Source organism: Myotis myotis, unplaced genomic scaffold, assembly GCF_014108235.1.
Source record: "Myotis myotis isolate mMyoMyo1 unplaced genomic scaffold, mMyoMyo1.p scaffold_m19_p_19, whole genome shotgun sequence".
NCBI classification, from domain to species: domain Eukaryota; kingdom Metazoa; phylum Chordata; class Mammalia; order Chiroptera; family Vespertilionidae; genus Myotis; species Myotis myotis.
In genome coordinates, this window is record NW_023416323.1 from 13,837,174 (window position 1) to 13,855,349 (window position 18,176).

Here is an 18,176-nt window from a genome sequence, read left to right on the forward strand (position 1 = left end):
ATGGAGTCAGAGGGATTCCAAAGGAGAGGGCTATACACCTGTCGCTCTCAGATCCTGCCTGGACATCACTCACAGAGGAGAGAAGACCTGGGAGCATGCAGCGGGCGCCCACCCTGCCGCAGCAGCAGCCAGTGCTCAGTGCTCGCAGTTGCCAACAGTGTGCAAGGCGAGACTCTGAATGCTCCAGAGCAGTGGTCTGTGGACCACTGGTGGTCTGTGAGGTCCGAAAGGTTGGCGACCGCGCTCCAGAGCCTTCAGTTCATCCTAGGAAGGCCCCCTGCACCCAGGCGGGATGTAGGCACAGTTTCTACTTGTACCTGGCTGAGCACTAAGGGCACTGAAGCGCACCTGTCCAGAAAAGGTCCCAAGAGGCACTGATGCTGAAAGTTGGGTGGTGAGCAAGGGTCCTCATGGCAGTGGGATAATGTCGCTGGCATTCTGGCTTACTCTTAGGCACCCATGGCTTGATCAGTGTCTTCATCCCACTCAAAGGCCCCAGCATAGTGGGCCTGCTTACAATCAAACTTCAAACCTACAAAGGTAAGGCAGGTGGCTTGAACGTGTCCCACAGCTACTGTAATAAATGACTAAGGCATAACCAAGGTTCCAAGGCCAAACTCCCAGCATCTATGCAAATTCACTTCAAGGTTTTAAGGCCTTTATTATAACCGCTGAAATCAATGAGGATTTCTCAGGGGATAAATGTCCCCGGAAGTGAGGTGAGCAAACTCTGCAATTTGTTTCATGTCCCGGATCCAAACTCTTCACAAGGTTGGCTGTGTCAGTCTTCTGTAAAACAGCACCGTCTATCCTCGTTGGCCTGTCTCCTGCACCTGAGGTTCAGGGGCGGGGCCTGGGCCCTATGGCTATGGTGAGCTCTCCATGTTCTGGAGGACTTTTTCCTCAACTCTGGCCAGTACTCTGTACCAGGTCCCAGCTGGAAGCAGACAGACCAGCATCCTCCCACCGCCCTGCTTTTTTTTGGTTTCCAAAGATTTTTCAAATTAAAGTGAAATCCATATAAGATACAATTGATCATTATAGAGTGGCAATTCAGTGGCATTTAGCAATCATCATCACCATCTAGTTCCAGATATTGTCACCACCCCAGAAGAAGCCTGAGTCCATCAGTAATCACTTCCCACCTCTAGCCCCTTACCCCCAGTAATAACTAATCTGCTTTCTGTCTCTATGAATTTGCCTGCTCTGGAAATCCTATATAATAAAGAGCTAATATGCTAATTAGACCAGACGGCAGACCTTCTGGAACAACCAGTGGATGGGCGGGGGGTGGGGGGGGGGCACAGGCCCACGAGGGCCTCTAGTTTCATATAAAAGAAATCATATGACATGTGCCCTCCTATCTCTTCTTAGTTGTACATATACTTCGAGTCAGTGGTTATACAGGCATTAAGGACATTCAGGACTCAAAAGAGCCTAGATCAGCCGTGGGCAAACTACGGCCCGCAGGCTGGATCCGGCCCGTTTGAAATGAATAAAACTAAAAAAAAAAAGACCGTACCCTTTTATGTAATGATGTTTACTTTGAATTTATATTAGTTCACACAAACACGCCATCCATGCTTTTGTTCCGGCCCTCCGGTCCAGTTTAAGAACCCATTGTGGCCCTCGAGTCAAAAAGTTTGCCCACCCCTGGCCTAGAAGCATGGGGCATTTCATCTCCACTGTAGAGATAAGACATCGGGACCAGAGACAAGGGCTAGATTGTGAATGTGGAGGTGGGACCAAGCCCAGCTCGCTCTGACGTCAAAGGCTATGCTTCTCCTGCTGATGGCTCAGCCTGCCCCTGGGCGCAGTCAAGACCAGCTGCCATTCTGCACACTCTAAATTTGGTTTCCAGTTGACTCCAAGGTCATTATCTTTTCTAGATTAAATAATGCCTTTCTTTGTCAATCTCTCGTTTCAGTGACAAGTTTAACTCCTGTCATCTACACTGCTCCTCCCTGGACCTCAAGGTTTGAAGAGGACTGAGAGATACACTGGCAGAGTGACCAGAGCTCCCAGCAAGGGCCACAGCCCGGACTGCTGGGACACTCACCCGGGCCGGGGGGGCCAAGGTCTCCAGATGCTCCCAGGCACTCGTGTTTCATGGTCAAACTTCAGTAGGCTGACTTTGGTTTTAGCCCTTAGTGACTAGAGTGCTGGTCATATTTTACGATAAGTGTGTGTGTAAAAGCCATAGAACAAAGGGTTCAAGGGAGAAATTGGGCAGATAATATGCAGAAGACAAAGGCCGCGTGTGAGAGGCAGGGCTGAGGCCACGCAGAAGGACACTCAGGTCACACTTGACCCCGTGCCCTCGGCACTGCCACAGGCCGTATGGAGCTGACAATGCTCTCGTAATCTGTATCAATAAGATCTTTCTTGCTGCTTGAGCAAGGGTGATACAGTGGTGGGCAGGGTGATTAGCCCGAATGCGAAGAAAACATCAGCTACTGGAAAATGACTGATTGCCCTCTGAGACTGGTCAGATATGATTTCTACAAGTACCTGCCAGAGATAAAGAGTTCCATAAACACACCTTGAGGAGTCAGGCAGAATGTGGTTATTTCATCAGGAGGCATTTCGTCAACTTAAGTGGAAGCAGGACCAACTGCCTCACTCAGAAATGAAAGCCTGCTTCTCATCCCCTTCCGAGGGGCCTGTCTGAGCAGCAGTGGACACTGGCTCAGCCTGAGTGCGCTCAGACAGTGACGCCTCCTCAGTTGTAAGCTGGGAGCTCATCTCCCCAGAAGGAAGGAAGCAGAGGCTTCATATAGTCCCTGAGACCCGAGAGATGTGTGTGGCCGAGGAAGTCCTCCTGGGTCTGCCCAGGACAGGGGAGGTGTGTGCCACGTCAGCCACGCCCGACCATCTGCAGTAGCTGTTGGGGGCACGTGTGGAGAAGGTTAAGGGCTCAGTCCCACAACTGTTAGTGGGTCACTTCAGTGACTGCTAGTCATAAGTGGTGTGACCCACAGCGTCTATCCAACTTGGCTACAAATCAGAGGTTTCCACAACCTCCTCCTGGGTTCAATCATTTGCTAGAGCGGCTCATAGAACCCTGGGAAACAGTTTACTTACTAAAAGACCAGTTTGTTGTAAAGCCTACAACCTCTGAATGGCCAGATGGAAGAGATGCCTAGGGCAGGTATGGGGAAGGGGCGTGAGCTTCCCTGCTTTCCAGGTGCTTAGCATAATAATCCCCAGGTCTATCCATGCTGTCACAAAAGTTAAGAGATCTTCTTTCTGCCTCCGCAGCCGCCATGGCTCCGTGAAAAAGCTCGTGGCGAAGGGGGGCAAAAAAAAGAAGCAGGTTCTGAAGTTCACCCTCACTGCACCCACCCCATAAAGGTGGAATCATGGACTCTGCCAACTTTGAGCAGTTTCTTCAGGAGAGAATCCAAGTGAATGGAAAAGCTGGGAATCTCGGCAGAGGGGTTGTAACCATTGAAAGAAGCAAGAGTAAGATCACTGTAACGTCTGAGGTGCCTTTTTCCAAAAGATATTTGAAATATTGCACCAAAAAATATTTGAAGAAGAATAACCTATGTGACTGGTTGCGTGTAGTTGCTAACAGCAAAGAGAGTTACGAATTGCTTTACTTCCAGATAAACCAGGATGAAGAAGAGGAGGAAGATGAGGGTTAAAGCTCATTTATCTGACAAATTTTGTATGAGTTCTTGAATAGAACTTGGGAACCAAAAAAAAAAAAAAAAAAAAGAGAGAGATCTTGCTTTTTCACAGCCACACTAGAGGCCCAGTGCACAAAATTTGTGCATGGATTGGGTCCCTAGGCCTGGCTGGCAATCAGGACTGATTGGGGCCTTCTGGCTGCCGGCCAGGGCCTCCCTTCATTCTGCGCCACCCCCTGGTGGTTAGCACGTCATAGCGAGCAATCAGTCTCCTGGTTGAACTCCCGCAGGGACAATTTGCATATTAGGCTTTTAAATATAGAGATAGTATTCCATTGTGTAATACTATCCACAGCTTTTCTATCCACTCATCTACTGATGGGTACTTGGGCTGTTTCCAGATCTTAGCTATTGTAAACAACACTGTTACGAACATAGGAGTGCATTTATTCTTTCTGATAAGTGTGTTTCAGGATTCCTAGAAGTGAGATGGCTGGGTCAAATGGCAGTTCCATTTTTAATTTTTTGAGAAAATAACCTACTGTTTTGCACAGTGGCTGCACCAGTCTGCATTCCCACCAGCAGTATACTAGGGTTCCCTTTTCTCTACATCCTCGCCAGCACTTGTTGTTTGTTGATTTATTGATGGTAGCCATTCTGACAGGTGTGAGGTGATACCTCATTGTAGTTTTAATTTACATTTCTCTGATGATTAGTGATGCTGAGCATTTAAAAAAGATATATTTTTATTGATTTCAGAGAGGATGGGAGAGGGAGAGACATCAATGATAAGAGAGAATCATTGATCAGCTGCCTCCTGCATGCCCCACATTAGGAATCGAGCCTGCAACCTGGGCATAAGCTCTGAGAATCGAACTGTGACCTCCTGGTTCATAAATCAATGCTCAACCACTGAGCCATACTGGCCAGGCATTTTTTCATGTCTATTGACCAGTTTGAAGAAGTGTCTATTCAGATCCTCCGCCCATTTTTAATTTGGTTGTTTGTTTTCCTGGTGTTGAGTTGTATGAGTTCCTTATATATTTTGGAAATTAATCCCTTATCAGAGATATCACTGGCAAATATGTTCCTCTATACTACACATTGGGTTCCCTTTTCTTTTTGTTGATTTTTTTTTTTTTTTTTTTGCTGTGCAGAAGCTTTTTAGTTTGAAATGTTTATTTTTCCCTTTGTTTCTCTTGCCCTAGGAGATGTATTGATGAAAATACTACTACGTGAGATGTCTGAGATTTTACTGCCTATATTTTCTTTTAAGATTTTTATGGTTTTGCAACTTACATTTAATTAAGTCTTTTATCCTTTTTGAGTTTATTCTTGTGCATGGTGTAAGTTGATAGTGTAGTTTCATTTTTTTTTGCATGTATCTGTCCAATTTTCCCAACACCATATATTGAACAGACTGTCTTTACTCCATTGTATGCTCTTGCCTCCTTTGTTAAATATTTATTGACGATAATGGTGTGAGTTGATTTCTGGGGTCTCTGTTCTGTTCCATTGGTCTACATGACTATTCCTGGAAATAGTCATGTATTACAATGGCTTCGTAGTATAGGTTGATATCTGGTATTACGATTCTTCCAACTTTGTTCTTCTTTCTCAAGATTGCTGAGGCTATTTGGGATCTTTTTTTGTTCCATATACATTTTTTGCAATACTTGTTCTAGATATGTGAAATACGCTATTGGTATTTTAATAAAAATTGAGTTGAAACTGTAGATTACTTTGGGTAGTATGGACATTTTAATATTATTTCTTCTAATCCATGAATATAGTATATGCTTCCACTTGTCTGTATTTTCCTCTATTTCTTTTTTCAAAGTCCTATAGTTCTCTGAGTACAGATCTTTTACCTCCTTGGTTAAGTTTACTCTTAGGTATCTCATTTTTGTTGTTGTTGTAGCAATGGTACATGGGATTGTTTTTTAGTTTCTCTTTATGAGAATTCATTATTGGTGTATAAAAATGCCATTGATTTGTGGATGTTAATTTTGTATCCTGTTACTATGCCGAATTAATTTATTAAATCTAGCAGTTTTGTGGTGGAGTCTTTATGTTTTTCTATGTACCGTATCATGCCACCTGCGAATAATGACAGTTTCACTGCCTCCTTTCCAATTTCGATGCCTTTTATTGTTTTTCTTCTTGTCTGATCACTATGACTAGAACTTCCAGTACTATGTTGAATAAGAGTGGTGAAAGCAGACATCCCTGTCTTGCTCCTGATCTTAAGGGAAATGCTTTTAGTTTTTGCCCATTGAGTATGACGTTGGCTGTAGGCTTGTCATATGTGGCCTTTATTATGTTGAGGTATGATCCTTCTATTCCCACTTTGCTGAGAGCCTTTATCATAAATGGGTGCTGGATTTTGTCAAATGCTTTTTCTGTTGATATGATGTGTTTTTTATCCTTCATTTTGTTTATGATGTATCACATTTATTGATTTGCAAATATCGTACTAGCCTTGCATCTCCGTAATAAATCCCACTTGGTCATGGTATATGATCTTTTGAATGTATTGCTGTATATGATTTGCTAATATTTTGTTAAGAATTTTAGCATCTATGTTCATCAGGAATACTGGCCTGTAATTTTCTTTCTTCGTAGTGTTTTTATCTGATTTTGAAATTAGGATAGTGCTGGCCTTGTGAAAAGAGCTTGGAAGTCTTCCCTCTTCTTGAATAGTTTGAACAGTAAGTGTTAGCTCTTTGAATGTTTGGTAAAACTCACCTGTGAAGACATCTGGTCCAGGACTTTTGTTTGCTAGGAGTGTTTTGAATACTGGTTTAATTTCATCAGTCATTATTGGCCTATTCAAGTTTTCTGATTCTTCCTGATGAATTTTGGAAGATCGTATGTTTCTAGGAATTTGTCCATTTCACCCAGGTTGTCCAATTTGTTGGCATACAGCTAGCTGTTCATAGTATTTTCTTACAATTCTTTGCATTTCTGTGATGTCACTTTTCCCTCTTTCATTTCTGATTTTATTTATTTGGGTCCTCTCTCTTTGTTTCTGATGAGTCTGACTAAAGGATCATCAATCTTGTTTATCTTTTTAAAGAACCAGATTTTGGTTTCATTGATCTTATGTATTAGTTTTTTAGTCTCTGTCATTTATTTCTGCTCTGATCTTTTTTATTTCCTTCCTTCTACTTTCTCTGAGTGTCTCTTGTTGTTCTCTTTGTAATTCTTCTTCTTCTTCTTTTTTTTTAAATCCTCACCAAGGATATTTTTTCCATTGATTTTTAGAGAGAGTGAAAGGGTGGGAGAAGGAGGGGGGAGAGAGAGAGAAACATCGAAGTGAGACACATCGACTGGTTGACTCCCGCATGCCTCCTGACGGGGAGACAGGGGGCAAATCTGCAACTGAGGTATGTGCCCTTGACTGGGAATCAAACCTGCAACCCTTTGGTCCATGGGCTGACACTCTAACCACTGAGCAAAACCTGCCAGGGACTATTTGTAATTCTTTTAGTTATAGGGTTAGATTGGTTGCTTTTTTTTTTTTTTTTTTTTTTTTTTGAGCCCTTTTCTTATTTCCTGATGTAGGCCTGTACTGCTATGAATTTCCCTCTCAGGACTGCTTGAGTCCATAGATTTTGCTGTGTCCCATCGATTCTGAGTTGTTGTGTGTACATTTTCATTTGTTTCCAAGAAGTTTTTGATTTCTTCCTTGATCTCATTGGTAACTCATTCATTGTTTAATAACATGCTATTTAGCTTCCATGTGTTTGAATGTTTCTGGTTGGGTTTTTTTTTTATTGTGTTGGTTTCTAGTTTTATGGCATTGTGATCTTGATATTATTATAATATCAAGATGCTTGATATTATTTCAGTCTTCTTGAAATTTTTAATACTTATTTTGTGTCCTAACATGTGGTTCTTTGAGAATGTTCCATGTGTGCTTGAGAAGAATGTATATTCTCAGCTTTATGATGAAATGTTCTGTAAATATTAATTAAGTCCATCTGACCTAGTGTGTTATTTATGGCCTGTTTCCTTGTTGATTTCTTTGTCTGGAGGATCTATCTATTCAGTGATGTCAGGGGGCTCTTCAAGTCCCCTGCTATGTCTGTACTGCTGTCAATGTATCCCTTAAAGTACACCAAGAGTTGTTTTTTAAAAAAATATACTTAGGCACTCTTATATTGGGTGCATATATGTTTACCAGGGTTATATCCTCTTGTTGGATTAATCCCTTTAGTATTATGTAGTGACCTTAATTGCCTCTTGTTATGATCTTTGTTTTGAAGTCTATTTTATCAGATACAAGTATTGCTTCCCCAGCTTTTTGTTTGTTTGTTACCATTTGCATGGAATATTTTTTCCATCCTTTCATTTTCTGTCTGTGTGAATCCTTGCTCTGAGGTGGATTTCTTGTAGACAGCATATATATGGATCATGTTTTCTTACCCATTAAACTATCCTATGTCTTTTTATTGGAGCACTTAATCCATTTACATTTAAGGTTACTATTAATATGTACTTATTTATTGCCATTTCTTTTTCTTTCTGCCTATGTTTCTCTCTCTCTCTCTCTCTCTCGATTTCTTCTTTTTCTTAAAGCAGTCCCTTTAACATTTCCTGCAATGTTGGTTTGGCAGTAATGCACTCCTTTAGTCTTTTTAAAATTTTATTATTTTCATTGATTTCAGAGAGGAAGGAAGAGGGAGACAGAAACATCAATGATGACAGAGAACCATTGATCGGCTGCCTCCTGAACGCCCCCTACTGGGGATTGAGCCTGCAACCCGGGAATTTGCCCTTGATCAGAATCAAACCTGGGACCTTTCAGTCTGTCTGCAGGCTGACACTGGCTTGGGCTCCTTTAGCCTAAAAAAAAAAAAAAAAAAAAAATCTGGGAAGCTCTTTATTTCGCCTTCAGTTTTAAATGATAGCCTTGCTGGTTAAAGCAGTCTTGGAGTCAGGTCCTTCTTTTCACTACTTTGAATACTTCATGCCAATCCCTTCTGGCATGAAGTATTTCTGTTGACAACTTAATGATACTCCCTTATAGATAAACTTTCTGTCTCTCTCTTGCTGCCTTTAAGATTCTCTCTCTATCTTTAATGTTTATCATTTTAATTATGATATATCTTGGTGTGGGTCTCTTTGTGTTCATTTTGATTGGGTCTCTGTGCTTCCTGAACTTGTGTAACTTTTTCCTTTACCACATTAGGGAAGTTTTCTGTCATTATTTCTTAAAACAGGTTCTCGATTCCTTGCTCATTTATTCTTCTTCTAGTATCCCTATGATACAGATGCTATTAGGTTTCATGTTATCCCAAAGTTCCCTTAAACTATGTTCCTGCTTTTAAATTTTTTTTCTTTGATGATCTAATTGGGTGTTTTTTCTACCTTGTCCTCAAAGTCAGCTTCATTTAATATACCAGTACTTTTAATTCCTTCCAATGTATTCTTGATATCAGATATGGTAGTCTTCATTTCTGAATGGTTACTGTTCATGGTTTCTATTTCCTTTTTTCATGCCATTGTAGTTCCCATGAGGTTCCTTGTAATTCTCACTAAGTTCCTTGAGCATCCTTATAACCATTACTTTGAACTATCTATACTAATAAAAGCCTAAGTGGCCCTCGAGTGACACCCTCACGTCATCACAAGATGGCCGCCCCCACATCGTCACAAGATGGACAGGAGGGGAGGGTAGTTGTGGGCGATCGGAGCGGCAGGAGATGGCAGTTGGGGGCAACCAGGCCGGCAGGAGAGGGCAGTTGAGGGCCATCAGGCCAGCAGGGGAGGGTAGTTGGGGTGAGATCAGGCTGGCAGGGGAGGGCAGTTGGGGGGGGGGGCACCAGGCCTGCAGGGGAGGGCAGCTGGGGGGCACCAGGCCTGCAGGAGAGGGCAGTTGGGGGCTACTGGGCCTGCAGGGGAGGGAAGTTGGGGGCGATCGGGCCGGCAGGGGAGAGCAGTTGAGGGTGATCGGGCCGGCAGGGGAGTGGTTAGGCGTCTATCAGGCTGGCAGGGGAGCAGTTAGGGGGCAATCACGTTGGCAGGCAGAAGCAGTTAGGGGCAATCAGGTAGGCAGGAAGGCGAGCGGTTAGGAGCCAGCAGTCCTGGATTGTGAGAGGGATGTCCGACTGCCGGTTTAGGCCTGATCCCACAGTCGGACATCTCCCAAGAGGTCCCAGATTGGAGAGGGTGCAGGCCAGGCTAAGGGACATTATCCCCTCCCGTGCATGAATTTCATGCACCAAGCCTCTAGTATATCTTATAAATTGCTTGCCTCTACTTCATTTAGCTCTTTTTCTAGAGATTCCTCCTTTTCTTTCATTTGGAGGCTATTTCTTGGTCTCCCCATTTTAGCTGTCTCTTTGTGTTTGTTTCCATGTATTAGGTAGAATTGCTATGCCTCCCCATATCTTCATATGGTGACCTTATGTAGTTAAGTGTCCTGTGGGACTCAGTGGCACAGTATCCTTTATCTTCTGAGCTGAATGCGCTAAGAATGTCCCTTGTGTGGATTGTAATTGATTGCTGTTGGCCTGTTCATGTGTGTGGATCAGCCCATGGGCTAGCTGACTGTGAGGCTCAACTCCAAGTACCAGTATGTCGTGCAAGTTATTGTACAGGTGCAATCTCAATGTGGCTTCTGCAGTCCTTGGTTAAGTTTCCTCTTCAGATAGTCTCCAGTTAGTATTTCAGGGTGACTGTTCCCCAATTTAGCTGTAATTTCCAGTTTGGTTCTGGGAGGCATTGTGAGCAAGATCCACCTACTCTGCCACCATCCTGAACCAGCCCAAATATATATTTCTTATCTGAAGAGGGACCTACAGCTTTCCTCCTCAAATGCACAAAAGGTCCACCTCCCCGTCCACTACTCTCTGACTGCCACCTTTCAAACCACTCATTTCCCCTTTGAATATTTTTTAAAAGGAAGAAACTGCACCACCCACACACACTCCTCTGGTTCCTCTTTGCTCTGTTCAGTAAGGCCTCATCTCCCCTCACAAAGTGAAAGTTACAAACCATTAAGAAAATCTATAATGAAAGTGCTGACAGAATCTTAATTAACTATGGCATCACAAACACAACAACAGCGTTAAACTCTCAAGGCAGAGACACTGACTTGAGTTTCACAGTCATATGATAAATAAAAGTAAGGTCCACACAGAGAAGAGACTGAAAACAGGGGTGAGGGAGCCCTGGAGCCCCAGAAACATGCTACCCCACCTCTGAGCTGGCCCTGGCACAGCAGGATCAACTGGGCAGTGGCCACCCTCCTAGCACGTGGACAGTGCTGCCCTCCTAGCATCCATCTGGCAGCAGCACTGGCCTAGTCAGAAGTGGCATGTCATTTTTCTGTCTCTCTTTAAAACAGTTGCCTGTTCTTCCTAGATAACTTTAATTGGCCTGCAGCTTGGTCCAGCATCTGGGGAGCGAGGCTGCTCTGCAGCTAGTCCCGAGAGAATGGAAACAGGTCGATAAGGTCCTGGAGCTCCTGTCAACGCTCCACAGAGTCCCACTGCAGGAGCCATTAGCGCCTCTGATCTCAACCTCCAATTAGAGCGTCATTAGGCTCAGCAGCGCTTGGCCATGAATTATTCATCCTCCTTCAGATAACCGCATGGGACAGGGAATGAATGATTAGATCCGACCAAGAGCTTCACACACAGCAAACATCCACCCCACGAAGTGTGTCCCTCCTTTGAGGCTGACCATGTCCTTCCATGCCCCCAACAGGTTTTGAGAACCTTTAAATAAATCCTGGTGGTCATTCAAGCAACTGTAGGAGCACTATTAAGAGGCTGTGCCGGAGCAGAAAGAAAGGAGCCTCCAGAAACAAACCCCCACTGGGAGGCATGGGAAAGCCAGGAGAGGTAGCACGGCTCTGTCCCCAGTGTGAAAGGGACACAGGCTGGGGCTCCAACACAAGTTCATAGCCTCCAGCTGTAATGGGCCCCAGCCCAGGAGACACAGTGCACACAAAAGACTGAAAAGGGCTCCAAAAAAACTTTTCAATCTGGTTTCTCCAGAAATGAGGCTCAGAGATGACATTTTAGGGATTTTCATATAGCACTCTTGAATTTAAGGTTGAAGTTTACTTTACTTATTTTCCAAACCAAGGAACCGGCACTACACTTGACTGCTAGAGGTTTGCTTTACAGATATTTGATTCCAGTGTAGAGAAGAGAGACTACAGCCAGTCCACACTCTGATGTTCCACACACTGTCTCTGAGGCATGTAAGAGCTGTAGCCATAATTTAAGATCCAGAAATTTCTGGCTAATAAACCTTGGGTTTCAGAGTCTTTGGTTTCTATCTTCTCAGAGGGAATTGAAGGCCAAGTCAGTGGGGACCCCCTTGGTCCAGGGGGTCCAGGACAGCTGCTTTCCTGGTCCCTCTACTGTCCGAAGGTGAGCCCTGAGCTGGGCTCCTGGGCCTCCAACCAGCACTTTAACACCAGATTGCAGACGGTGTCCACATCTCCTTCCTGCAGGTGGTCCCCACAATGCCATTTGCTCGCTCTCTCCTGTCCTGGTTCCCGGTCTTGGCTTCTCGGCCTTGTGTTTGCTCCTATAATTAAAGCCCAGAAAGTCTCCTGTCCATTTCTTTGCCCCACCTCTCTCTCTTTAAACTGGGCTGTCTGCTGTGCTGCTGTGCTCCGGTAAATGGGTGTTCCTGTGTAATGGCGGGAATGTCTGTTTGGTCAGGTACCCACTCTGTGGCTTTGGGCAGATTACATGATTTCTTAAAGCCTCAGACTCCTCATCTGTCAGTGGGAAAGGTGGTCCCTATATCGGGGGCTATTCTGGGGAAAGTTTGGCAATTTCTTATAAGTGAGAGCACAGACCTACCTCCTGACTCAACAATCCCACTCCAAGTTGAGAAATAAAGACATATGCTCACACAGAAACTTGCACACCCACATTTACAACAGCTTTGCTGGTAACTGTCCACAACTAGATATAACCCAATGTTCTTCAGCTGGTGAACAGGTTAATTAACAGTGACCTCTCCACACCAAATACCATGTGGCAATGGAAAGGAACATGTGATACATGCATCCTGCTAAGTGAGAAAAGCCAGACTCAAAAAGGCCATGTCCTGTAGGAATTCATTTATATGACATTCTAGAAAGAGTGCAATTACAGGTGGAGAAAGCAGGTAAGTGCCTACCTGGCCCTGGGGTGGAGGAGGTGCTGACCACACAAAGGGAAAGGTCTTGAGGTGATTAAACCCTTCTATATCTTGAGTGTAATAGCAGGTACATGGCTACTCACGTAACTGAACGTGAGGGGTGAATTTCATTGTATGTGCAAGCTAAATTGGTGTACTGATGTAGGATTATTTTACTTTTCCTGTGAATGAGATATTGCTGCGCTCTGGACACATTGGAAGTGACTTCTTATGAGTAATAGAAAAGGGCCAAGAACAGAACAGAACATGTTCCCATCTTAGGCCTTGGGCTCTGTTTGAAGATTCCCTGTTAAGGACCCAGGATGGAAAGGTCTATTTAAATGAAAGTCAGAGTGGCCGTGGCCAGGGTGGCTCAGTTGGTTGGAGCACTGTCCCATGCACCAAAAGGTCGCAGGTTCCATTTCCGTTCAAGGCATATACCTAGGTTGCAGTTCGATCCTTGGTCAGAGTGCATTATGGGAGGCAACCAATCAATGTTTTTCTGTCACATAGGTGTCTCTCTCTCTCTCTCTCTCTCTCAAAATCAACAGAAACATATCCTCAGGTCAGGATTAAAAAAATAAAATAAAATAAACATCTTAGAGAAGGCTGGGCAGGAGGACCAGAAGGCAACAATTCCTGTCTAGAGCAGCAGGCTATCCAGACGTGTGCAGGTCACCAAGCACAGGTGGTGGTTCTCTCACCCCTTCCCCCAACACCTGTCATGTCTCTTGTTGCCACTGGCCATGTGTGGCTCAGGGCACCTGGACAGGAGGCTCTCACCAGTGGCAAACTTGGTTTGGACATAAGCAGCACCCACTCTAAGAGGCACTCTGATGAGCACATGGGTTCTGGTGGTTCACATTCTTCCTACCTGTCCCCCCAGGTAACCTGGAAAGACTCTGGTATAAAGAACACTTTTCTGTCCTATCCTTAACTGGCCACTGGGGATAAAATGAGTGCCCAGAGGGAACAGGCCATGGCTACCCTGCCAGCACCTTAAGAAGGCACTTTGTGTACCTGGCAAGCGAGCTGCTACGGTCAGGGGGTTGGACAGGGCCATGCCGATCTCCGTCATCCCATACCTCTCCAGCAGAGTGTGGCCTGTGATGTTCTTCCACTTCTCTAGTACAGGCAGGGGCAGAGCAGCTGATCCCGAAACCATCAACCTACCCGGCAAACCAAAGGCAGCCTTAGCTTCTGGTGACAACAATCTTCAGTATAATAAAAAAAGTCACTATTTTAAGATTCATGATAAAAACCATAGTTGGGGGCTAGAATTTAACTTTGTTCTTTGAAAAGAACTTGCTGGGTATATTTTAGAATGTAAATAGGTCTTCAAAAGGAATGAATAATCAAGGTAAAAGAAAAAAATAATTTTAGGGTCTTTGATGACACTCTGCAAATAATTAACATGCTGTTCACAAACAATCCAAAATAACAGTAATAATAAGATGATTATGACAGAATTTAGATTATGGGTAAACTGCTACCAAGTCTGAGGGGTAAGAGGGGTAGATGAGAGGAGACAGTCCACCGCTAAGGGATGTACAGAGGTCCTACACACTGGATTGCGCTAAAGGGCTCACGATGGTGACAATGACATTTATTTAACATCTGAGAGCTCCTAACTACTCTGGTGTATGGCATGTCATGTAAGCATTATGTGTGGAAAGGAAGAAGTTTTGGGTTCTAGTTCAAGCTAGAGAAGAAACAACTGCTCTGTTTCCTCACAAAGGTGTACAACTCACAAGTACCTCCCCCACCATGAGCCTAAATAGGGGAGGTCTCAGGGCCTCTGTTACCAGGAAATCACCCTGGTTTCCCCTCTCTGGTATCATTTCTGCCATGGGTTCTACAGGGTTGGGTGCTCCTAATCCTGCTTTTGTATTGGTGGCTGAGCAATGGACACCTCCATCAATAGCTGCCGAACCGCACAATGGCTTGTGAGAGGGTGGGCCATTAGGTGACGGGTAGCAGGCAACATCAGACAAGAGCTGTAGTTCCGCAAAAACGTCTTTATAGAAGAGCAAAGGAACGGTGGAGCAAAATCATAACATTATCAAATATTTGTCTTGGATAATCCAGAATTCTCTTAGGGAAACAAAGCTGCCCTTCCTTTGTTCTTAAGAACTAGGAATCAGCTGCATAGAGCGGCCCAGAGGCCACAGAAACACACACACAAATACATTGGAATTTAAAATTCACGTTTGCCCAGTAGCTCCCTCACTGTGGTGTTGAGAGGTTGTGCACACCTCAGACATAGCTTGTCATGTCTGTCTGCAACATGTGTCTATTGGGTCTGTGAAAACCCACCAAACTGCCCATTCAGGTGCGCACTCTGAGTGGGTCCCTTTTCAGTCCACCAGCTCCTAAGAGAGTGCAGAGCACACTTCTTGCCACTGAAAGACCCAAAAGTGTTGGTGTACCTCTGTCAGGAGGGGTGTGATGGGGCCCCAGCAGGGAGAGTTTCAAAGGGCCACAGACTGTTGGAGGGAAATAATACAGCAGGAGCTGGGGGGCATGCAAATGTAGGTCAGAAAGGATGAGAGCAAGATGATCAGTTCACTGTCCTAATCCTCGTCCTTCAAACTCTGCCACAAGACAGACAGACAGACAGACAGACAAAGATGGATAAAATACAGATAGAGATAGACATGTAGATAGACCTACAGAAGGATAGGATAGACATAGATATAGAATGCACACAGATATATAATGTAGATTTTAATATGTAGATGCATATTTTAAACAAAGTGGAAAACACTGCTTCCTAAAACTCAGCAGAACTGATTTGTTAGAAATAAGTTTTATTTGCTGATATATAATACTTTCTGGATGGGAAGATGAACTGTTTTCATTTACCTGATCTTTTCTTCACAAACGGCACGCACGAAATCCTGGACATGCGGTTGGGTAAAATGCTTGTCATAATAATCCATCAATTTGGTGTATATTGTAGGCACTGCCATAAACACATTAATCCGTGGAGTTTCAGAACTTAAGAACTTTTCCCAAACCTAAAAAGAAAAAAGGAAACACATAGCAAAAAGATTAGAAAACATGCCACATGTATGAATGCCAGTGTTCTTAATGGAGGACTCTCCTTTCCTGAAGTGTTAAAGGATCTGTAAGTAGCTCCCACCTAAAAGGGCATCTCACTTTTATGGATGACAATGCCTCTGGCCATTCCCATAGAAATGGCCCGGTGCCAAGGACACTCGTATCTGGTCTTCAGAGTGACCTGTAAGGAGGGAGAGGGTTGAGAGAGAAGTGCAGAGAGAGATAAGGTTCCAGCCTTGATCTGCCATCCGGAGATATGTGGCACCTAACACCTCAGATTCTTCCAAGTGGCCACCAGTGAGCGTGAGAGTTAGCACAGGACCTGGCACAGATGAGCATGTGACAGATGTTGAACGGATGACATCTTCTGTTTATTGGAAAAGTCAAGTGAATTTTGTAGTTTACTCTGCAATAAATGTTTCTTGTTTTAATATAAAGATGATTCAAGTTTCTCACCAGATGAAGTGCTTGTGTGTTACCCCTACTCTCTAAAAAAAGCTGGCATGCCCTGCCAGGTGGCTCAGTTGGTTGAAGTATTGTCCCATACAACAAAAGGTGGCAGGTTCAATTCCCAGTCAGGGCATATATACCTAAATTGCAAGTTCAATCCTTAGTCGGGACGTGCACAAGAAAAACATATCCTCGGGTGAGGATAAAAAGAAGAAAAAAAAGAAAAGACGGCATGTTACGCTCTCTCTGCGGTTCTCTCACCGCAGCATCGCTGTGCAAGCCCGTGGTCAGGATGGACAGCAGAGAGTTCCTGGTTCTGGGAGCCCAGCAGACTGACCGCAGACAGAGCTCTCCCCTAAGGCATCTGAAACCTGGGATAAATGGAAACTAATGCTGCAGTCCACCCCCAACCATCCCAATTCCTGACTGGATGACAGTATTAGCTCCTCAACTTAGCTGCTAGACAGAGGAAAAGAACAGTCTGCTGGGGGAAAAAATAAATTCTTTTAAAGACAATGACTGGCATCCCTCCAAATTATTAAAGCAGGTAAGGAAAGAGAAAAATGTGACCCATGATCAAGGGGAGGGGTGTGTGTGGGGGTGGGGGTGGGGGGGTGGGGAGTCAATAGAAGCAGACTCTCAGAAGATCTAAATGTTGGAATTATCTAACAAGAAATTTTAAAATAATTACAATAAATAGGCTAATGAATTTAGAAGAAAAGATGAACAAAATGAGGAATAATCAAGGATCTCATCAGAGAAGTAGAACTGCAAAAAAGAACCATTATAATATTGGAAAATATATTATCTGAAACTAAGAATTCATCGGATAGACTTAACAGACTAGATTCAGCAGAAGAGAAAAGAAGTGAAACATGAGTGAATGGAAATGATCTAAACTGAAATATAGACAACAAAGAAAAAAAAATAGAGTGTGAGCAATGTGTGGGACAACATGAAACAGTCTAACATACTGTAACTATAGTCCTAGAAGAGGAAAAGGGAAAAGAACTAAATAAATGGAGAGATACTCCATGTCTATGGATCAGAAGACTCAATATTGCTAAGATGGCAATTCTCCCCAAATTGAGCTACAGCTTCAATGCATTTCTCCCCCAAACCCTAGCAAGCTGTTTTGCAGAAATTGACAAGCTGACTCTACAATTTACATGGATATGCAAAGGTGCCAGAGGGGTTAAAACAAATGTGGAAAGGAAGAATAAAGGTGGGGGACTCCCACTTCCCACGCCAAAACTTACTTTAAAGCAACAGTGATCAACGCAGTGTGATGCTGGAATAAGGTTGGACACAAAGATCAATGGAACAGACAAGGGTTCAGAAATAAACCAATACATTGATGGCCAATTGATTTTTGACAAAGAAGCCAAGTCACTTCAATGAGAGAAAGAAAAATGATAAATAGATGTCATCAAATTAAAAAACACGTATGTTTAAAAAATATCCTTAAAAAATAAAAAGACAAGCCATATTGGGAGAAAATATGTGCAAACCATACATTTGATAAAGGACTTGGGTCCAGAATCTGTAAAGAACACTTACGAATCAAAAGAAGTCAGAAAAAAAAAGTAAAATGGGCCAAATATTTGAATATACAGTTCACCAAAGACATATGGATGCAAATAAGACCATAAAAAATGCTCAACATCATTAGTTATTAGGGAAATACAAAGTAAAACCATAATGAGATACTTTATATCCACTATAATAATAATTAAAAACAAACAAACAAGTGTTGGTGAGGATGTGGAGAAAATGTGCTGCTCATACACTGCTGGCACGAAAGTAAACAATACAGCACTTCTGTATTGTTTGGCAGTTTCTTAAAACATTAAACATAACTTTACCACACAA

The 18,176-nt window shown here is 43.5% G+C and overlaps 1 protein-coding gene across 2 annotated transcripts in view; it reads right to left on the reverse strand.

Annotated features, from left to right (window-relative positions):
- Positions 1-18,176, reverse strand: part of ACSF3 (acyl-CoA synthetase family member 3) — an 80,316-nt gene that overhangs the window by 33,915 nt on the left and 28,225 nt on the right. For both annotated transcript variants that reach the window (XM_036346369.1, XM_036346368.1), the window contains 2 exons: positions 15,657-15,811; positions 13,812-13,960 (listed from right to left, as the gene is read on the reverse strand). In XM_036346369.1, coding sequence (XP_036202262.1) covers positions 13,812-13,960; positions 15,657-15,811 — 304 coding nt within the window. The remainder of the gene's footprint in view (positions 1-13,811; positions 13,961-15,656; positions 15,812-18,176) is intronic.